This window comes from Cryptomeria japonica, chromosome 8 (assembly GCF_030272615.1).
Source record: "Cryptomeria japonica chromosome 8, Sugi_1.0, whole genome shotgun sequence".
In the NCBI taxonomy this organism is placed as follows: Eukaryota; Viridiplantae; Streptophyta; class Pinopsida; order Cupressales; family Cupressaceae; genus Cryptomeria; species Cryptomeria japonica.
Genome location: NC_081412.1, coordinates 643,203,934 through 643,225,225, shown reverse-complemented (window position 1 = coordinate 643,225,225; position 21,292 = coordinate 643,203,934). Strand labels below are relative to the sequence as shown.

Genomic DNA, 21,292 nt, shown 5'->3' with positions numbered 1-21,292 from the left:
ATACAAACTTCTCACCAAAACAATAGCAAATAGGCTCCACAATTTGCTCCCCTTGGTAATTAGTGAGGAACATACAGGTTTTGTTCCAGGCCGCTCAATCTATGATGGAATCATTATTGCCCAAGAAGCAATACATACAGTTCAAAACAATAAACAATCAAGTATGCTCATCAAATTAGACATCAAAAAAGCCTATGATAAAGTTGATTGGCACTTCTTATGCAAGTGCCTAGAAGCTTTTGGTTTCGCTAAACAATGGATCAATCTTATATATGAATGTATATCAACACCAAGAATGTCAATCCTTGTTAATGGGACCCCTGTGGGCTTCTTCAACACCTCCAGGGGTCTAAGGCAAGGAGATCCGATCTCCCCTTTCCTCTTTATATTAATGGTTGAGTCCCTTGGTAGACTATTGAAATTGGCTAGAGAACATTCTTCTATTCAGGGAATTCACATTACAAGTGGCCTGGAAGCAACCACGCATCAACAATTTGTGGATGACACTATGCTCTTTGTACAAAGTAGTGTTCAGGAAGCCAAAGCCATTAAACATATAATGCAAACCTATTCAATGGTGTCTGGTCAAGAAATCAACACCTCAAAATCTAACATTTACTTCTTCAACACAGAAGAGAAACTAGTAGACAAAATTTGCAAAATCCTAAATTTCAATAAAGGCATTATGCCATGCAAATACCTGGGCATCCCTTTGGACAAAGGATGCAAATCTTCAAATCTATGGGATCAAATTATTGAAAGAATAAAAAACAAAATATGCTCATGGAGTGGGAAATGATTATCTTCAACTGGCAAGGCTACGATGATAAAATCAATATTATCGGCTATGTCCATTTACCAACTTTCCTGCATAGACCTCCCTTTAGCAAAAAAGAATGAAATTAATAAACACATCAGAACCTTTTTTTGGCAAGGAGCTAGTGAGAAATTCAGAAAGTCTCTGATGGCCTGGGATAAAATCTGCAAACCTAAAGAGAAAGGAGGCTTGGGGATTAAGGACACGATACTACAGAGTAGAGCCCTTGGGGCTAAACTGGTGTGGAGAATGCATAATAACCCACGTTTAAAATGGGCTGGGATTCTATATAACAAATAGCTCCATAGCAATGACCCAACAAGCATCTTTAGAGCTCTTTCACCACCCAAGGGATCCAGAATATGGGATTTCATGATGGATTGTAGGGAATTAGTTTAAAAAAAACTATCATGGAATCTAGGGAATGGCAAAACAACACTATTCCGGTCAGATTCCTGGGTGGGTTACCCTGTACTAAACCAAAAAAACAAATATGACACCTTTAAGGTTATCCTGGAAAGACTTTGGTGTGATAAGGTTGCTGATTATATTGAGGAAACCACAGTGGAGGGTATTAGAGTGTGGAGGTGGAAACAATTTGATAATCTGGGACTTCCAGCTAATGAAGTTAAGGAACTAGCAAAAGCACTACAACCAAGAAAAATCACTTTGGGGAAGGAGGAGGATGGAGTAATCTGGGTAGGGTCTAAAAATGACAAGTATAATACAAAAGAGGGATATGGCCTTCTCACTGCACAAGACCATACCACTACTAAGGACATTCCATTAAAACTATGTTGGGACAATAGATGTCTCCCCAAAGCAGGGCTATATGCCTAGTTGGCACTACATAACAAAGTTTTAATGGCTGACTTATTCAGAAAAATGGGTTATGAAGGACCAAGCAGATGCCCGTTATGTGAGAAGGTCGAGGAATCAATCAACCACCTCTTACTAACTTGTGAATACTCGCACAACTGCTGGAGTTGGCTCGGGAAACAAATGAACTGGTACTCACCCATCCCAGATTCAGTCATAGCCATGTTTCAGGCATGGCCCATCTTGAACAAAGGGTGCATTTTTAAGGGACTGTGGGTGGCAGATCCCTCAATGCTTGTTTGGGAGCTTTGGAAAGAAAGAAATAGGAGAATATTCAGAGAGGACAAACTGGAATGGCAACAAATCACAAATAAGATTGAGACGGCCATCATAGAGTTAATTAACAGTCATTGTATGAAAAACCATAAAAATCTGGAAATGTCTCAATGGGATGATAAAATGAGATTAAAATGGATTGGTTTAAAAATTCCTTCGTTTGTTGGGGATGGTCTGATTAGTGCTAATCACAAGCGCAAAGAATGCAAGTGGATGCCCCCAGAGGAGGGCTGGGTCAAACTAAATTTTGATGGAGCATCTAGAGGTAATCTAGGTGTGGCAGGCATTGGATGTTGCATACATAACTCAAATGGTGATGAAATAGCAGCTTTAGCCTACCCTTTAGGACTCAACACAAATAATGAAGCTGAACTCAGAGCGTTGGAAGGAGTAAAACTATGTACAATTTTGAAAGTTAACAAAATCAATATAGAAGGAGACTCCACCATTATCATTAACGTCCTCCGGAAAAGGGACATGCCTAATTGGAAACTCAATCCAACCCTTCAAAACATTCTTGATCTGGCCCAATCCTTTGAGGGGATAACCTTCAATCACATCTATAGGGAAGGTAATTCCAGGGCAGACCATCTTGCAAACCAAGGAGCTAATGGTAAATCGATTATTTACATAAAGCCTAGCTAGTCACTCATAAATCAATCCCTCAATAATCAATAGTAGCAAGGTAAAATATTAAAAAAGAAGCTGTTATAAAAACTGAGAAGTAACTACTTTAATTAAAAGGAAAGCCTTAACTAAAATGTCCGTAATTAAGAGGACCCTCTAAACATAACACCTAGTGAGCATACATACTCAATATAGGTAGGATAATCATTAAAGGATAATTAGCATCCCACCTCGAAAGTAAAAATCCGAAGAAATAGAGGTGCCATTTAATTATTATGTCGTCCTATGGGCTAACGGGAAAGTCCGACCTCAATCATAATTACTCACCAAAAGTGAGGCTATTATTCATGATTGCTTCCAGAAACTTCACTTCTCTCTTAATAAGTATTGGCATTGCTAAAAATTAACACAAAAACCCCACTAAATATCTCGGAGATAAGTATACTTGTCGGGAAATTGCCACATCAAGGCTAGTAGGAACCCTATTTTCAGATACCAAAGATTGGTGGGGCAGGATTCCCTTTTATAATAGGGGCCCTGTCATTTAAAAATTGAGTAATTGGACAGGTATTCGCCATGCAATGCATGGCCAGTTGAAAGGCTCGTGGTGGCTTCTATATTACCTCTTTACACTGCATACGATTGTGGCTTACTGCTATTTTAGGCAATGTAGTATGGAAGGTTGTGTCATCCCTCCACCATATAGTACTGTCTGAAAGCAAGCTAGCATAACTATGCTGATTTCCTGTTAAATCTCTAGGTTAAAGGGAGGATATGAGGTCCTTTTATCCCGAAGTCAACGCAAATGGAGAATTCCGGATGGGTTGAATTCAGGATACAAGACTCTGTATCCCCCCCTATGTTTTTTATTAACAATTTTGTGCAACTGGCAGGGGAGGAAGGTGACAAATTTATGACAAACCCATCTTGTTAAGGTAATACATTTCTCAACGTCAATTCAATAGGCCTTTCTGATATTATTTGAGCAAATAGGGATGTTTTATCCTTTTCAATGGGCATATATTTGAAAACAAATGTGTACACTATTAGGATCTGGCTTTAACAATTGCACCCATTAGGAGGATATGTGTTTGGTTTTCTGGTTTTATGTGCAGAAGATTCGGGAATATGAAAAAAACATATTGTTCCACTTGCCCCTGGAAGATTGGAAAAGTATGCTAGTACTGGGGCACCACCCAGAAGACAAATAGACAAACTGCAACATCAACACTATGGAAGGACTGAACACAAAATAGTATTATGAATATGTAAAATGGTTGGTTAAGCCTAATTGAAATTCAATAAAATGGCAACTAATGTATACTCAAAGTGCTAGGAAGAAATTCCTTGGGCAAGACTGGAGGTTATCTTACCTCGTTTCTTTCCTACCAGTGCCCACACTGAACCGAGGTGTAATTTTTTAAATCTAATAAAATTTCGGCTATGGCCTATTACCTATCAAAAAAAAAAATATTAAGATAGACAAATTTTTTTTATTGCATACTTAACAAAATAAAATTTTAATGGACTACATATTTGCTCCTAATAACCTAATTTATGTCTTAATCTTGATGGACTTATCTTCATAATGATAATAATAATAATAATTTTATATTATAATATTTAATAAATTTTGATGATAATTGCTATTATTAAAATTCTTGAAATAAAAGTTGAAGTAGATAAACTATTAAAACAAAAATAACATTAATTTTTATCTTAGGACATTTTTTTTTTTTTTTTGAAAAAAAAGGGGTAAAGATTTATTTAGAAATCATAGAAATACAAAGAAGAGGCCTCAGGCCCACCAAGACGACAACAAAAAAATCCTAAAGGAACCACCAACACCACCACTACAAGGCTAGTGACCATAGCACTAGATCCGACCGTCAGATTTCCAATGATAATACCTTTTCAGAAAGCCCTCAGAAAGATGATGTTCTAGGGCCAAAGGCAAACTACTTTGGAATTGCACAAAAATTCAGGCTCATCCGGAGCCTCGAAGGGCCTCAAAAATGACAATGAAAAGAACCAAACATAAAAGGGAATTTGAACCTAAACCACAGGGTGATCTTGCATCATCCTATCTTCAAGCATTAACCTGTCTAAAGTTTCAAGATAATCATGAGGTATACCATCCCTTCCACTAAAATCCCAACCATCAACATGCTCTGAAGCCCACTTGGACAAACAATCAGCCACTCTATTCCACTCCCTAGGAATATGACAAAAGGAGACAAATTCCAATGTGTTACACATTTGTAAAAGCTGTCTGACCACAGAAGCTAATTGCCAGCTCACATCATTCAAATTTTGTTTGTTCAACATGTCCACAACAATCTGAGAGTATGACTCACAAATAATCTTCTTCCATCCTAAAGAACAACCCCGCTCAACAACAATCTTAATAGCTAGGGCCTCCATAAGATTGTTGGAGTGCTGCCCTATGTAAATAGAGAAGAAAAAAACTGCACAACCATCACCACATCTACCTATACTTCCAATACCTGCATGTCCAGGATTCCCCCGGGAAGAGCGATCAGTGTTAATTTTTAAGATTCCCATAGGAGGGGGAATCCACCTTCCATCTCTACTTATCCGATGCTTTGCATGACAAGATCTATTTCCAGCAGCACAGTCCATTTTAATGTTTTCCAATTGCAAATTCCTTACAATAGCATAATCACCCAGATCAACATTTACATACAAATTGCATTTAGCCGAGATTGTCTCTTAAAGCCCATTAACTATCTTCTGCCACAGCTGAGAACTCCTTATATGTGAATCACAAAAGACCCTCCGATTCCTTTCCAGCCATAAATTCTAGATAATAAGAGCTAGCCCAATAGCCCAGGCCACTTGAAGAAAAGAGGTCTTTGCTGGGGGTCTACCCAAGCTATCCCAAAATTCAATTAAGGAGGTAGCATGAAAACAAGCATGTTGCCAAGCCTCCCACCACTTGTGCCAAATATCTCTAGAGAAAAGGCATAGAAAAAATAAGTGGGAGCAGTCTTCCTCATTATGCATACAAAGATAACAAATAGATGGTCCCTGGAAGCTTCTCTTACGAAGATTCTCCCACCTGAGGCATTTCTTCTGAGCAACCAGCCATAAGAAGAAATTACATTTCGGCCAAGAAAAGCTATTCCAAACTTTCTTCCACCAGGGAACATCCGTCAGGCCATGCAATTGCCTATCAAGCTGAGCATAACCTTCAACAACATAAAACTTGCCTTTTGGATTAGGACCCCAAGCCAGAATATCTCTCTCCTTGAGGGAACTACATAACCTACCCTCCAAGATATTAAACAACACCACACGATCTTCATCTGAACCACCCAAGGGCCATTCAAGAGGATCCTTCCAACAAGTCACCTCAACCTGTCCAATGTGCCTAACTGTTTTAAAATTATCCACCTTAACCCATCCAGCATCACTGAAAATGTTGGAAAGAGGCTGAAGCTGAGGATAACTAGACAAAATAGGAGGGTGACCATCCCAAGGGTCCTGCCAAAAAAGAGCTTCAGAGCCTCTATTACAAATCTAGAAAAGACCATCTTTAATAAGTTGGGCACCTTTTTTAAGAGTATCCCAGATACAAGAGCCCTTGCCCACTAAACTGAGACGAGGCACCTCATGATCATTAGCACCAGGGAGATACTTGTGGGTTAAAATCTTGGCCCAGTCCTAATCCTGACTGTTACACCATCTCCAATACGGCTTAGCCGCCAAGGCCTTGCTAACCAAAGCAATAGATCTTAGGCCAAGACCCCCTGCATGTCTCAATCTACAAACAGAGTCCCATTTAACTAAACTCCACTTAGAAGAAAGGAAACTACCTGACCAAAGAAACTGATGAGAAAGAGCATTAAACTCTCTCACAAAGCTGGAGGGGGGAGCCTGCACAAAACACCTATAAATGGGAAGTGCTTGCACCACAGTCTTTAGAAGAATCACTCTTCCAGTAGAGGATAACCACTTGTAGGTCCAATGATTAACCTTACAACGAAATTTATCCAAAATTCCTTGCTAAAAATCTCCGCGCTGACCCCCCAAATCTAAAGGAATTCCAAGGTACAACAAAGGAGAAGACCCCGTCTGAAATCTGAGGATCCTGGCAATCCTATTCTGAATAAACCGAGGGGTATTAAAGAAATATATGGATGATTTATCTTCATTAATTTTCTAACCTGAGGCTTTACAATAGATATCCAAAGCTCTCCTGAAATTCACTGCCTCATTGATTCTGGCCTTGCCCATCAAACCTGTGTCATCCACAAACTGAAGATGAGAGTGGGGAGGTAAAGCATTATTCCAACTCCAGCCCTGAATAAGACCATGTCTCACCTGGGAAGTGAGAAATCTGCCAAGACCTTCAACCATGAGAATAAATAAATAAGGAGATAGTGGGTCCCCTTGCCGAAGCCCCCGAGAAGCGCTAAACAATTGTGAGGGTTCCCCATTAATAAGAACTGAGAAAGAGGTAGAAGTCACACAACTAAGAACCCAATTTCACCCACTCTTCTCCAAAACCAAAAGCCAAAAGGATCTTCTGTAAGAAATCCCAACTCACCATATCATAAGCTTTGGCCATGTCAAGTTTAATAAACATAGCCTTCTCCTTAGAGGAAGCCATCGAATGAATAGCCTCCATTGCTATCACAACTCCATCAAGGATCTGTCTTTCGTTAATGAACCCACCTTGCTCCTGAGAAACCAAAGTGCAAAGGAGAGGTTTGAGTCGTTCAACAATCAATTTAGGGATAATCTTGTAGACAACATTACTTAGAGCAATAGGCCTGTACTGATCCAAGCTATTAGCCCACTCCTTCTTAGGAATGAGACCCAAGAAGGTAGAATTCATAGATTTGAGCATTTGTTTATTCCTATGAGATTCTTGAACCACATCTAGAAGATCATATTTTATAATCTCCCAAAATTCTTGAAAATACTCATTAGGAAACCCGTCAGGGCCAGGAGCCTTGCCTTTTTTCATTTGAAACACAACCCCCTCAAGTTCAGACAACAAAATGGGGCGCAAGAGAGCATCATACATTTCAACAAAGACAAGAGGGGGAATACAGTTCAAGATGGCCCTCTCTTCTACCATAGCTTCAGGATCCTCTTTGGTAAACAAATTAGAAAAAAAACTAACAGCTTCCGTAGCAATTTCTTCTTTAGATGAAAGATGAACTCCTTTTGAAGAAATGAGAGAGGTAATAGAGTTACCATACCTACGAGCCTTAACAGAATTATGAAAAAAAGCAGTGTTTCTATCACCTTCTTGGAGCCAATCCACACGAGACTTTTGTTTCCAAAAAATCTCCTCACGCAGCTCCCACTCTTCTAAGTCCTTATGAGCAAGGGACTCGACCATACTGAGCTCCACAGTCATCCCTTGATCCCTAATTTGACGCGTAGCCTCATCCAACTTGGATTGAGCTGCCATCTTGTGTCTATGCAGGTTCCCAAAACATTGTTTATTCCACCTCTTTGGCCTATATTTTACATGTTGTAATCTCTTCCCAAAGGAGTACATAGCCTGCCCATGGGTAGGCAGCCCTTCATACCACCAATCAACCATAAGATCCCTCAATGACTGATCATGAAGCCACATCAATTGAAATTTGAAAGAGGGATTTTTGGAGGTTCTAAAAGATGTAATAGAAAGCTTAATAGGCCAATGATCAGAACCCCTCCAATCAAGAATTTCTGAACTAGTGGACCACCTATCATGCACCCAAAAGTAGGAAACCAAAAATCTATCAAGCCTTTCAGAGATAGCGTCAACACCACTCCTCCTATTATTCCATGTAAAGACACCATTAGTTGGCTTCACATCAATGAGATTCAAGAGACCAATATTATCTCTGAGTAAATTTGAGGAAGGATCAAGCCTGAATAACCCAGCTCGCTTTTCCTCCAAACTAGTAACGACATTAAAATCTCCAGCCAAAATCCAAGGTAGAAAAGGATCCTGAGCCCGAACAAAATTGATGTGAGCCCAAAGATGAGACTTACCCACAAGATCCGTAGGAGCATAAATATTAGAGAAGAGGCATCTTTCTCCTGTCTCAAAGCTAGAAGCGACCATAGAAATGGAAGACCTGCTAGAAAATCACCACAAAGGGGAAACTTTCTTTGGGTTTCAAAAGCAAGCAACCCCCCCGAACTACCACGAGAGCTCACTCCCTGCCAAAGGCCCTGGGGCCAGACACGGCAAGCACAACTGGTCAAACCATCCACTGAAAGCTTGGTTTCCTGAATAAAAACAACATCAGGAGACTCAGAGTCAATTAATCTACGAACAACCTTTTGTCTAGGGATGTTTTTCAACCCCCTTACATTCCATGAGAGCACAATCATTTATGTGGTTGAGAGAAGTGAGAATCAATGGGCTTTACAGACCCCGACTCAACCAAAGTATTACCAATAAGCTTAACCTTTTCCTGATCCATTTTTCATCCACTCCTTAAAGGTTTGTCTAAAGAACCCTTTTTGAGGATCTTTTGATGCAAGCCTAAAACAGGTGGGGCTTTGTTACTCTTCGCTGAACTTGAAGCCACAGTAGTGGAAGGGGGAGTAGATGCCATGACCACTGCACCTTCAGGAACCTGTGACTCACTGAGATCTCTATTGTCTTGAACATGGGATGGCAAATCCGTAACCATTTGAATATCCTATTGATTCTCCAAAGATAGGTCGGGAATCCCCATCCAACACTTCATGCTGAAATTGGGCACCCAAGGACATTTCAACTGGAACTCCTTCCTCTTGGACCAAATCCTCTAAAACCTCAAACCTATTTAGGGTGACATCATTTTGCCTATCCAACCAGGTTATCTTCTTTCCCTTGTCTTTATTTCGTGGTTTCACAAGAATGAAGCCATCTTTATCAGCAGGACCATTAGGCATATGGGCTTTCCCCCTATCTTCCCCCAGAACAGAGCAAGGAGGATCAGAAACAGTTGGTTTAGAAGATTTATTTCTGGGGCATCTCTATTGTAAATGACCATATTCATGACAAATTCTGCATCTAAATGGTAGGGTCTCATAGTCCAACTGTTGGATCCAAGAAGATGTCCCCAAACAAATTTCCATAGAGTCTGGCAAAGGATTATTTAAATCAACTTCTGCACATATGCGAGCGTAGGAAATTACCTTTCGATCTTGAGTTTGTGAAGCCGAACCCACATGTTTACCAAGAAGCAGTGAGATTGAGTGAAGAATATCTTCTCTCCAAAACTCCAGCGGAAGCCTTGGCAATTGAATCCACACGGGCACACGAGAGGGAAGCTCCTCAGCAGAATTAAAGCCAATATGCCAAGGTTTGATAAAGAGTCCCACCTAGTTGAAAAAATAAAGGCCACCTTCAAAAGCCTTGTTCTTGTCTGCCAGGTTAGAAAAAATAAACATAAAATAGTTATTGGCTGCCATAAGTAGCTCCATGTCTCCTTCAGGATTCCAGACATGGGGTGCCCAAGACTCTAAAACAGGTATAGAGAGGCAAAGGCCGATGAATTTTCATATGAGAGCATGGTTGCACCAATATTCAACATCCTCTGAAATTTGCTCAGGTTGAATAGCCAGAACTGGGCGATCTTGGGATCTCTCCAAGCAAACATTCACCTTTTTCATGCGAAAAGGCTCTTTCAAAGAAGAAACGCCTGCCCTTGATTGTGAATGACCAATGTGTTCCTTTCCACATGCATGCATCAAATGAGACGGATCCGCCATAGCCAGATCTCCAAAGACCATCTAAGAAGAGGATACTCCTCTATTCTCCATGGATCCAGAGAAAATACCAAAAGAAGAAAAATAAATGGGGTGGGAAACCCAACCCCAAAACCCCACAAACCCCAACGACACCACAAAGCAGAAGAAACAGAAGAGGGTTACAAAAAAACCCTGCGACGGCCCAAAAAACCCGACCACGAGCAAGCAAAAGTCGACCCCCAGCAAGCAAGAACTCCCCCCCCCGAAACAAAGCAAGCAAAGCGCAAATTACAGGCTAGGGCACTTCGGCCCTAACATGATATCCACACACACGCAAAGCCATCTCACCTGACATGGAGTATTCCTCTTAGGACATATTTGACAAAATAAACATTGTTATATTTTTTTAATAATTTAATTTTATACAAATTGTGAAAGTAAAATATATAAAAAAAAATCAAATTTTTGTGAAAAGTTAATAATGACAATAAATTTTTAATTAAAACCCACCTAAAAATTGCATTAAGATAGTGGATTCATGAAATCCAACAATAAGATCTAAAAAATTTGAGCTAATTAGATTCCAAATTTTTTTTTCTATAATTTAGAAATTTAAAAATCATGCACATTAACATTTGACAAATGAAAAAAAAAATCACAATTCTTATTGGTGGAGAAACAATAAAATAATAATGAGATAAGAAAAATAGATTGGAATAGTAGTGGCCTAATAAGTAGTCTATTTTAGCAGATATTCATATAATATTTTGATAATATAAATAAATAAATAGATAAAAGCATACATGAACTAGATCAAAGAAAAATAGATTGGAATAGTAGTGGCCTAATAAGTAGTCTATTTTAGCAGATATTCATATAATATTTTGATAATATAAATAAATAAATAGATAAAAGCATACATGAACTAGATTGATCTAGTCATGGACCTCAAAATCTTTGGAATATACTATGTTAAGCTTTTGATTAATTATCAAATAAAATTTTCAATTATCTATCACGTCTCAACTAGTCATTAAACTAAAAACTGAAGAAAAACTCAAATTTCATCTCAATTATTTCAACTATGTTGGTTAAGTTTGCTTTACTATATTTATCATTTTAAATTTCTCATTTTTAAAATTTTAAATATTTAATCAAAATAACTTTTTATCCATTAAATTCATCACTTTATTTTCTACAATATCCCAATAAGCCACAAAACACATTAATTAATCAATTAAATTGAAGGGCTTTAAAAGTATGATTACTATTATTCTTTTGAATTCTTGGTGTTCATGGCCAGAGGCTTAAAACATGGAGCTTATGCATTTATACCATTAAAAGATTAAATTGTAAAAATAATGATGCATTTGAATAGTTCAATTGAATTAAAATTTAAAAAAAAAAATCATTATAATTAGCATTCTCTTAAATTATTATACTTAATAATCACCTTCAAAATGTGTAAATTGTATTAGATAATTCTTTAAAAAAAAAAAAAACTAATTGTGATAATGTATTCTAATAAATCAATTGAATTAATAGATTAAAAGTTATCATCATAATTAACATTATCCTTTTTACTTTCAAAAGATATTAAATAGTACAACTTGTCTATTTTAACATACCTTTGAACAAAAAATAAATTGTACCATCCCTTCATCCTTCTTTAACTACATATAAATTGTACCATCCCTTCATCCTTCTTTAACTACATATTGTATAATTAATAGCTTATTTTAATAAATTTCCAAAATAAGATTTACAAATAAGATATCTTCTACACAAAATGGCATATTCTATTATTGATCTACAATTTTTTTAATGAACTAGCTTTTAATACATTCACTATTACAATTTTAAATTTAGTATAAAGTAGGGAAGAAGCACAAAAATAATACTAATTATCGTTTATCATCTTAAAAACCATTACCGTATTTTGGACATTTATAATCAATATTAAATGAATACTTAAAATAAAAACAACACGAAAGTAAAAAGAACAAATTCACATTTATTAATGACAAAAATCTAAATGAAAAACAATTTTTGAAATGACTCTTTTAATAAATTCACCAAGGGAAGTGTTCTAGTAGCCATTATAGCTGAACACCTAAATAAAAACAAGAAGAAAGTGAAAAGAACACATTCACATTTATTAATGACAAAACCTTAAATGAAAAACAATTTTTTTAATGACTCTATTAATAAATTCACTAAGGGAAGCGTTCTAGTAGCCATACACCTAAATAAAAACAACAAGAAAGTGAAAAGAACACATTCACATTTATTAATGACAAAACCTTAAATGAAAAACAATTTTTTTAATGACTATATTAATAAATTCGCTAAGGGAAGCGTTCTAGTAGCCATTATAGCTAACTAAGTGTTGCTCGATACTTGCTCAAAGATGCTCCAATAACTGTGAAGTTAAAATTGTCGATACTTATGTAAAAAAAATGTCTAAATAGTCTTGCACTATGAGTACAAATGAACCAATTGAACAGTTACGTGAAATTTTTTAAGGGACTTTTATCTATTATTTCTTATTTTTTATAAAGTTAGTAATTGAAAAATTAGATAAACCGTTAAATGAACACCTAAAATCAAAAGCAAACCCAAAACACCAAATAACACCAACATTGAAAGTGAAGAGAAAACATTCTGGTTTATTAATGGCGAAACCCTAAATGAAAAACCTGGGGACTGTTTAAGCTCCTCCATTAAAAGCAAGCGTACCTGAACAACCAAGAGAGGAAGAGAATGCGCATCCATATTGAGAGCTCCATTGAGGGCAAACAGCTCGCCAACAACATCACTGACCGTCTCGTTCATCACCTCTGAAACCCTAATGTCAGGGGCAGACGCTTCAATAAAATCTGCTCCACGGTCATTACAATCAATATACACAAAGCCTTCCGGCGAAGTGGCCAGTCTTCCGGCCAGTGGATAGAAGTGCACCAGAGCGTCTGAGAGACTCTTCTTCATTTTCTCCACCGCCCTTTCGAAATCTCGGGAGACATCGGACATGGAATAAACGAGGCCTTTCTGAATGTAATTGCAGCCCAGCAGCTGCAAATCCGAGTGGCTTAGATTCAATTGTTGTGGCTTCGACGGAAAATGCTTGATTTTCTGTCGATCCTTACCGCCATGAGTAAAAGATCAGGCTTTGTTTAGGAGAAAGCAGAGAATTTTTAACAGGGGAGGTGCGAATGATCATGTAGAGGTGACCTTTGTGCGAGTTGAAGCGCACCCCTCAGGGCTGAAGAAATTTGCAGTGGGAGACAAATGGGGCCCGCTAGTACCAAGAGGCCAAAATATTTCCTTGTCGTGGCCATATATTGACACAAACAATCATTATTCCCTGACATGTGCTTAAATAAAAATTTAAAAAATCATACGAATCCAATGCTACAAATTCAGAAGGAATATAATATTTAATTTAGAAAGGAATAGGGGAAGCTTACAGCTAATTTCCTGGGATCCCGTTAATTTTCACACAAAACATAAAACAGACAAAAAAAAAAAAAAACCATTATGTTTTGGAGATTTAGGAGTTTTTTACAGTGCCATTTTGTTTTGAGATTAGTCATGGCAAGTTTGTGCATCCATAGATCTTAAATAGTACATTGAATTTCATCAATTTCTTTTTGTTGTTTTCGGATGAAATTTAATTGCTTATAGCTATTGTTTTGGCTTCTGGGTAGTCACGACGCATGTTGTGGGATTCGTTATGCACGTAAGGGTCAACAAGTACATATTTCAAAGTGTCATCTGATACTTACTTAAAGATGCCCCAATAATTGTGCACTTAAAATTGCCAATACTTGTGCACAAACGACTTGGAGTTTTGCCCAAATGCCCCAGTAGTTGTGCACAAATGGGCCAATTATGGATCAAAAAAAGTTAAAAAGCGAGTGACTATTGGTACATGTGAAATTTATTAATGGGATTTTAGTTATCAACTTTTTGGTTTCTTTAAAGTTAGTAACTGGGGGGTTGGGTGCAAGGAGTGCACTGTTATTGGAACAAGGGTGGTAATTAATGCTCTTCCCCTAGCATAATTGTTTCATTTATTGAATTAAGAATAAATAATTATATTAAAAGTAAAAGACATTTCAAAAAGAGGACTCCACAAGAAAAAGGATCATTGTGAGAGCAACAAATCAACACTTGGTATCGATCGTAAGTAGGGGAAAAGCACCAGTTTATCGCTCGTGTTTCAATTGTTGTTCACTCCATACACACCTAACCTCTTCAACTTTTTTTTTGTGTTTTAACTATTAAAAGCTTTGAAAATGCTAATAAAAATTTGTAAATACACCAATACATGCTCACAAATAAATGTGTATTTGACCAATGAAAGTAAACAACTACACATACATTTCCATTTGGAATACAAGATAAGTTGCGAAAAAATACCCACTTTTGCATATGACAAAAAATCAACTTTATGGGCTACGAATTGTACATTCTCACACACTTCCTCTCACATATGCATGCTTTAACTCCATTTACTATTGGTACTTGCACATACAATAAATGGTGTAAGGCTCATCAAACATTAAAAAAAACAATATTAAACCAAGTTCATTCAAGCCACCATAGAAATCAAACATAAATGATAGCTGCAATCTGATATGATCGATTCTTCCCACATATATTTAAATTTCAAAATCAAGAACCACAAATCAATACATTCATAATCCACGTTTGAACGATTATTAAGAGGGAAGTCCCTACAATATTTTCACTACACATCAACACATTACGAATTCTCCTTTTTTTTCTTTGAATATCCTCTGTAGAATATTGAACTTAGGAAGGGAACCTCTACACATTCTTGATTGAAGGATGCTTATTCAAGTTGATACACCCTTGTTTCAATGCCATCTCATACCCAAAATGAAAATGAGCTACAAAAATTAAATATTAAATTTATGTTTTCATAAATCAAATTACTATTAATATATAGGTACTCACAATACAAAATATATAAAGGCATTTAAATTAGGCCTTGTATAATATTTTAGTCATAACAATTAAAAGGGTCTAAATTTATAAATAACAGTATTATCCATTTTTTAATCATACCATAGCTACATCATTTTGATCCCCGAGCATCTTGGGTGTACAAGCAATCTTGCATCACCCAGAAATATTGTTTAAATTTTCAATAAGGGCTATTTTTGGCAAGGTTATTATTTTTAGTAAGTTTGCATTTGTGCATGTATGAACCTAAAAATTGACCCCAAGAAGAAGAATGAGAAAATATATAATGTCTGGAGAAATAATCAACTCAATATCACGTATCGTTTGTGAGATATTAATGTTTTGAGGTTCAAAAATCCTATAAAAAATGTTCAACTTAAAATTTTTACCTTTAAATGATCAAATTGGACCTTCATGAAGTCTAATAAACTCCTAATATGGGGAAAGAATGGTGTAGATCTCTTCAAGATCTTCAATTTTTAAAAAAGGGGTTCAATCAAGTTCCCAGATCAAAAGATATGGCTTTCAAAAGTTGTGCTACTTTAGGAGAAAAAAAACAAAATTTCAAAAACACACTAGTGAACGCCAAAACCCATTTTGGGCATATTTTTGGCATATTTAAATATAGGGAAAAGTGTAAAGGCATCAAATAGAGGGAGTTACACTTTCCACAACATCCTGGGGCAGTTAAACTTTGGAACATAAAGAAGACAAATGAGGGTTGTAGGGGACAATTCTAGTAGTACAGATTGTGGCTTTGACTTGTAGATTATTGTAATGTGAAAGCCCATGTGGTCATAGCATGTTATTTTTTGAATGTTGTAATTTCATTACATCAAGAGATAATAGAGAGCAAGTGTTTCCTTTCTTTCATTTTATGTTCATTTTGTAGTATCCCTTGGCAATTCTAACCTCAAAATGCTTATTAGAGGCTCAAGGAATATCATCAAACACTTTGTATGCAAACTAATAAAGCTGGTTTCACCAATAATCTGATTTCTAATGAAATAGACTTGCAAACAACTATGTAATATCATTCAAAAAATTTAATATTTGACATGACTCTTTGTCAAACACTTGGCAAACATAGTACGATAAATGGAAAATCTAAAACTCCTTGTAACTTGCTAATAAAAGACTAGTTTTGCAATGTAAATGTGCACATACAATTGCCTTATAGGCTACAACAAATATTCAGACTTGTATTCAACAATTACAATGCTTGGAATGGTTTTATTCAAAATTATGGAAATGTTTATAACAACAAATTAAAAACCTGTAGGGGGTTGCCAACCTTTGAAATTACTGAATTCCAACTTAATATTGTTGGCCATTTGGAGGAATTGATCATGTGTTGCATTGATGTTTTGTCATTGATGTCAACACTAGCTCTTTTGGATGTTTTACCGACACCCTTCTAGTCCCGATAGGATGTATGGTTTCTAGTTTGTTTGGATCCGACATGATCCGGTATGGTTTAGTTATGGAATTGGCTTATTCATGATACTCATGTTCATATTCAGTAAGTTGGTTTTGGTCTGGTGATCGGATGCTATCCTGTTTGCTTGGAAGCTTGGCTTGTGGTACCGACGAGGGTTTCATCGACAGAGCTTTGATGAAGATCTTTGATGATATGCATAAGTGGTGTTGGTTCAACTTCTGGTGGAGATTCAGGATGCTGATGGTGATCATGTTCGAGACTTGGCAGATGGAGATCATTGCTTTAGCGTGTGGACCTATATTGGGTCTCGGTTGATATAGGTTATGGACCAACTTAGTGTAACATGTGGATTGGACCTCTCGATGTGTTTCCAGGATGTCTTATGAGTTGGATATTGTTTGTTTGGTCTAAGGTCGACATGTTTTGTAATTATGTAATTGGTTTATTGTCTGGTGGTCGGCCTGATTTTTTTTGGTCGAAGGTTTGTATATATATATATATGATGTAAGATCTCATTGTAGATCATCATGTTATGGTCAAGGGAATGGGATATGGATATGTAATGTGCGAGTAATGTAATATCATTCAGGTAGAGGATTTGGTCGATCATTGGAGATCGAGTTGGGTTTATGTAAGAGGATTTAGTCCTTTGGTACTGAGCTTAACCGAAACTATACTCAGGCATAGGAGATTCTATCTTTGCAATTCATTCATTCTACCAGATTATAGTCTGGATTTCTATGTAGTCAGTGAGACTCCTTTTGTGATGAGTAGTGCGCTCTAGGCTATTGGCCTTCCTACAAATTCAGGCCCCTTAATTGTAATTCCTATACTTACTGTAGAAGTATTATCTGACTATGGGTAGGCTTCCCACCATGTTTTTTCCCTTTACCGAGTTTTCCATGTATAAATCTTGGTGTCATGTGGATGGTATTTATTCTCTGATTATTTTTTATGCTTAATTGGTTTAATTGCTATTCTAGTATTTGGTTTAAGCATTTTGGTATTGATGTTTTGGGTTTCAATATTAAAGTTCTAATTGCTAAATGTTCTGGTAATCTGTGACAAATGATTCACCCCCCATCTCGGTTGTCTTCCAGTTATTTGAACTATCTAACAATTGGTATCAGAGCTTTGGTCCTCTCTGCAGAAAGCTTAACCACTTGAGGAAGATCCTATGGAGACTAACAATTCAAGTTCATCTAGTTCATCTAGAGTTATCTTTCAAAGAGATATTCCTAGGCTTGATGGAACAAATTAGAAAATATGGAAGATTCAGATGGAGAATCATCTGAGATGTCTTGGTAAGGAAATTTGAGAGATCACACAGAATGGTGTTACACCTTATAATCTGACATTTGACAATCCTCCTCCGGCAAACTTGGATATGTTGCTTGAGAATGATTGTCGAGCAAGAGAATCCCTCTTGTGTGCACTTTCTGATCAATATATAATGGGATTAACTGACAAATCATTTGGAAAGGCTATATGGGATAAGTTGGAGACTCTTAATGAAGGTGACCCTATAGTGAAGATTGCTAAACTTGATGGTTATCAGGTGAGTTATGAAAACCTAAAGATGGAAGAACATGAAAGGATTATTGCATTCATGGAAAGGGTAAATGAGATTTTTATGGGAATTGAATGTTGTGGTGGAACTCTGAGTGAAGATGAAATAGTTTTTAAAGTTCTGAGAGCTCTACCATCGACTTACAAGATGAAGGCTACTGCTATTAATGAGTTGAGAACAATAACTAATACATCTGTCAACAAAGATACCTTGATTGTGAAATTATCTGCTTTTGAGCTTGAAGAATTTGGACCTTCTAGAGCTGTGAAGTCTGAACCTGCTTTTCATGCATTTGCATCAACAACCAGTAAGCAAGATTGGAGAGATTTATATGCAAAGGAATTGGATGATATAAAGAGAGAAGATGATGAGTTTGAGCAACTTGAAGCACTATTTTCTACAAGAGTACCTAAAGGACTGGTAGGAAGTAAGTATGAAGGAAGAGCACCTTTTAAATGTTTTGCATGTAATAAGATTGGTCATTTTGCATCTAGATGTCCTGAAAGGAATTCAAGATTTGAAGAGAGAGTTAGAAGATCTTTTAAGCCTAACCTTGTATATCAAAACAAGTATAAGTTGTTGGCAAATGCACACTCCAATGAGAAATTGTAGGTGATTGAAGGTATTGTCATTGATGGCAACCTTACAATCATGTGATACCGGCAAGAAGACTCAGGCACCGACACTGGCATACAGTTCACCGGCACCCAAAATATTGATTACCGACACCTTGGGCGACAACAATTTTATATAAATGTATTTTGTAATTAATTGTAAAATCTTTTGTAAACCGACAAGGCGGATTGTAATATGACTCATATATGTATGAGATTATTGTAGATCATTTATGATATGATATAATGTGAAATATGAAAAGAAGGTAGTAGACCTAATCTAGCATAGCATATGCTGATCTGAAGCAGTACAAGACATTGGATTAGTTTAATCTAATTTTGTAAGTCAGTGTGACTTCTTTTGTAACTGAGCAGTGAGCTCAAGGCACTTGGCCTTCCTGCATGTGCAGGCCCCTATTGTAAGCAGTAATATTCTCTTATTGGCCAGTAAGCGAATATTGTGGGTCATAAATCCCACCGTTTTTTTCCCACACCAGGTTTCTTCGTTAAAATATTGTGTTATAGTGTGCTTTTCATGTTTTGGTTGTTATTCTTAATTGCTGCATTATTTCTGGTTTACCGGTACATAGTTTTAATATGCTTTTCATGTTATAAGTTAAGAAAATTAATATACCGGTCAGATACTGATTCACCCCCCCTCCCCTCTCAGTATATTTGGGAATCCCAACAATTGGTATTAGAACTTGGTCCTCTATTTTCAAAAGTCTAACAGCTTGAGGAAGATCTTGTCATCCGTAGAGATGGAAAATTTGAGAAAGCAATTGGAAACAGCTCTTTCAGACTATGATGCAGAAAAAGTGAAGAATATCAAACTTGAGGATGATTTGAAGGCTGCTCAGGATATTATTCGAGGACTTCAAGAAAAATTCACTATAGCAAGAAATAAAAGAAGAGAAATTTGTGAGAAGATGCAGAATGAGGAAGATGAAAAGAAAACTCTTAATGATCTGGTGAACCAACTGAGACAAGATAATTGTACAATGAAGAATGAGATGCAAGATATGACTATGAGATTTTGTAAAGAAGTTGAAGACAGAAAGAAGAATGAAGATGACTTGACTTGAAGACTAAATGATGCTGGAAATGAAAACACAAGACTCAATCATGAAAATGATATGTTGAAGACAGTTTTGATGCACACACAAAATGACATTATTGAACTCATGAGACAGAAAGGAATCTTGGAAAATGAACCAATTGCTGCAAATCAACACAAGGACAAATTCAAGAAAAGTTTAGAAGAACTTGTTGACATGCTGAAGAATCAGAAACCAAATGGTGATACAAATGGCCTTGGCTTTGAAGTTGGTGAAAGCTTTGGTACTGCAAACAATCATGATCATATCAAACCGGTAAGACAACCTAATACTTAAAAATTCAATGGGAAATGCTTTAACTGTAACAAGTATGGTCATAGAGAAAATCAGTGTAGATCTAGAAATTATTAGAACACTAATACACCCACCGGTCAATGTTCTAAATGCAACAAAGTTGGTCATAACTTAGAAAATTGCAGAATGAATGTAAGATGTTATGTTTGTGGAAGATTTGGACACCTATCTAATCAATGCAAAACACATACTGACATAGGATATGGGAAAGCTATTCAGAAAAACAATAAAACTTGTTATGCTTGTAACAAAATTGGACATATTAAAATTTTTTGTAGAAGTAAGGCATCACCGGAAAATAACAAAGGTCCTAGTTTGAAAGGTAAAGAAAAGGTTGAAGAGGTAAAGCAAGAATTCTAAAAACAATGGATCAAAAAGTCAGATCAGAATGTTGATGGGAATACTCCTCCACCGATAGAATAGAGTAACACTCCATCGGCAAGAGACTCTTCATCTAACTGAAGAAAAGTCCTTTGGGGGTTTAGCAATAAACTGAAAAACATGCTAATATACCCTCTGTTGATGGTGAGAAGTTCAATTTATTCTTTACCAATAGATGAGTTAAGTTGTGACTTAACCAACAAGTATTAAATGCAGTAGTTGGAGAAAAGAACATTATAAATCAAATGTTTTGGCTCTTTCTTATTCACCAAGCATTCAAATCTTCGAAAGCGCAAAAATTCCCGAGCGAAGGCATTCTTAGCGAAGAAGAGAAGTGATTCATCCAAGCACTCATCCCTAAGGCAGATTGAGGTATTTATAAACATGGCATCCTCCTTTGTTCCTGAATTTATAGCAAACCCTATTGTAATTGAGGTTATCAAGCGCCCTAGACCCGTATTCAAGCTTGTTCCTGAAATAGCTAAGAAAGATGATAACATAGGTCCATTCTCTCAAATTCCCAAAGGAGTAGTATATGCTGAAGATCCTAGAATATACATACACTAT

General features: G+C 36.6%; 1 protein-coding gene across 3 annotated transcripts in view; it reads right to left on the bottom strand.

The window, feature by feature from the left end:
• LOC131067727 (omega-hydroxypalmitate O-feruloyl transferase-like) overlaps positions 1-13,635 on the bottom strand; it is a 35,445-nt gene extending 21,810 nt beyond the window's left edge. For 2 of the 3 annotated variants that reach the window (XM_058002848.2, XM_058002847.2), the window contains exon 1: positions 13,055-13,635. In XM_058002848.2, the coding sequence (XP_057858831.2) occupies positions 13,055-13,345 (291 nt within the window). In that variant the 5' untranslated portion in view covers positions 13,346-13,635. Of the gene's footprint in view, positions 1-12,487; positions 12,738-13,054 lie in introns of those variants that run through there. The other variant, XM_058002849.2, reaches the window with a different exon arrangement.
• Positions 13,636-21,292: the final 7,657 nt, after the last annotated feature.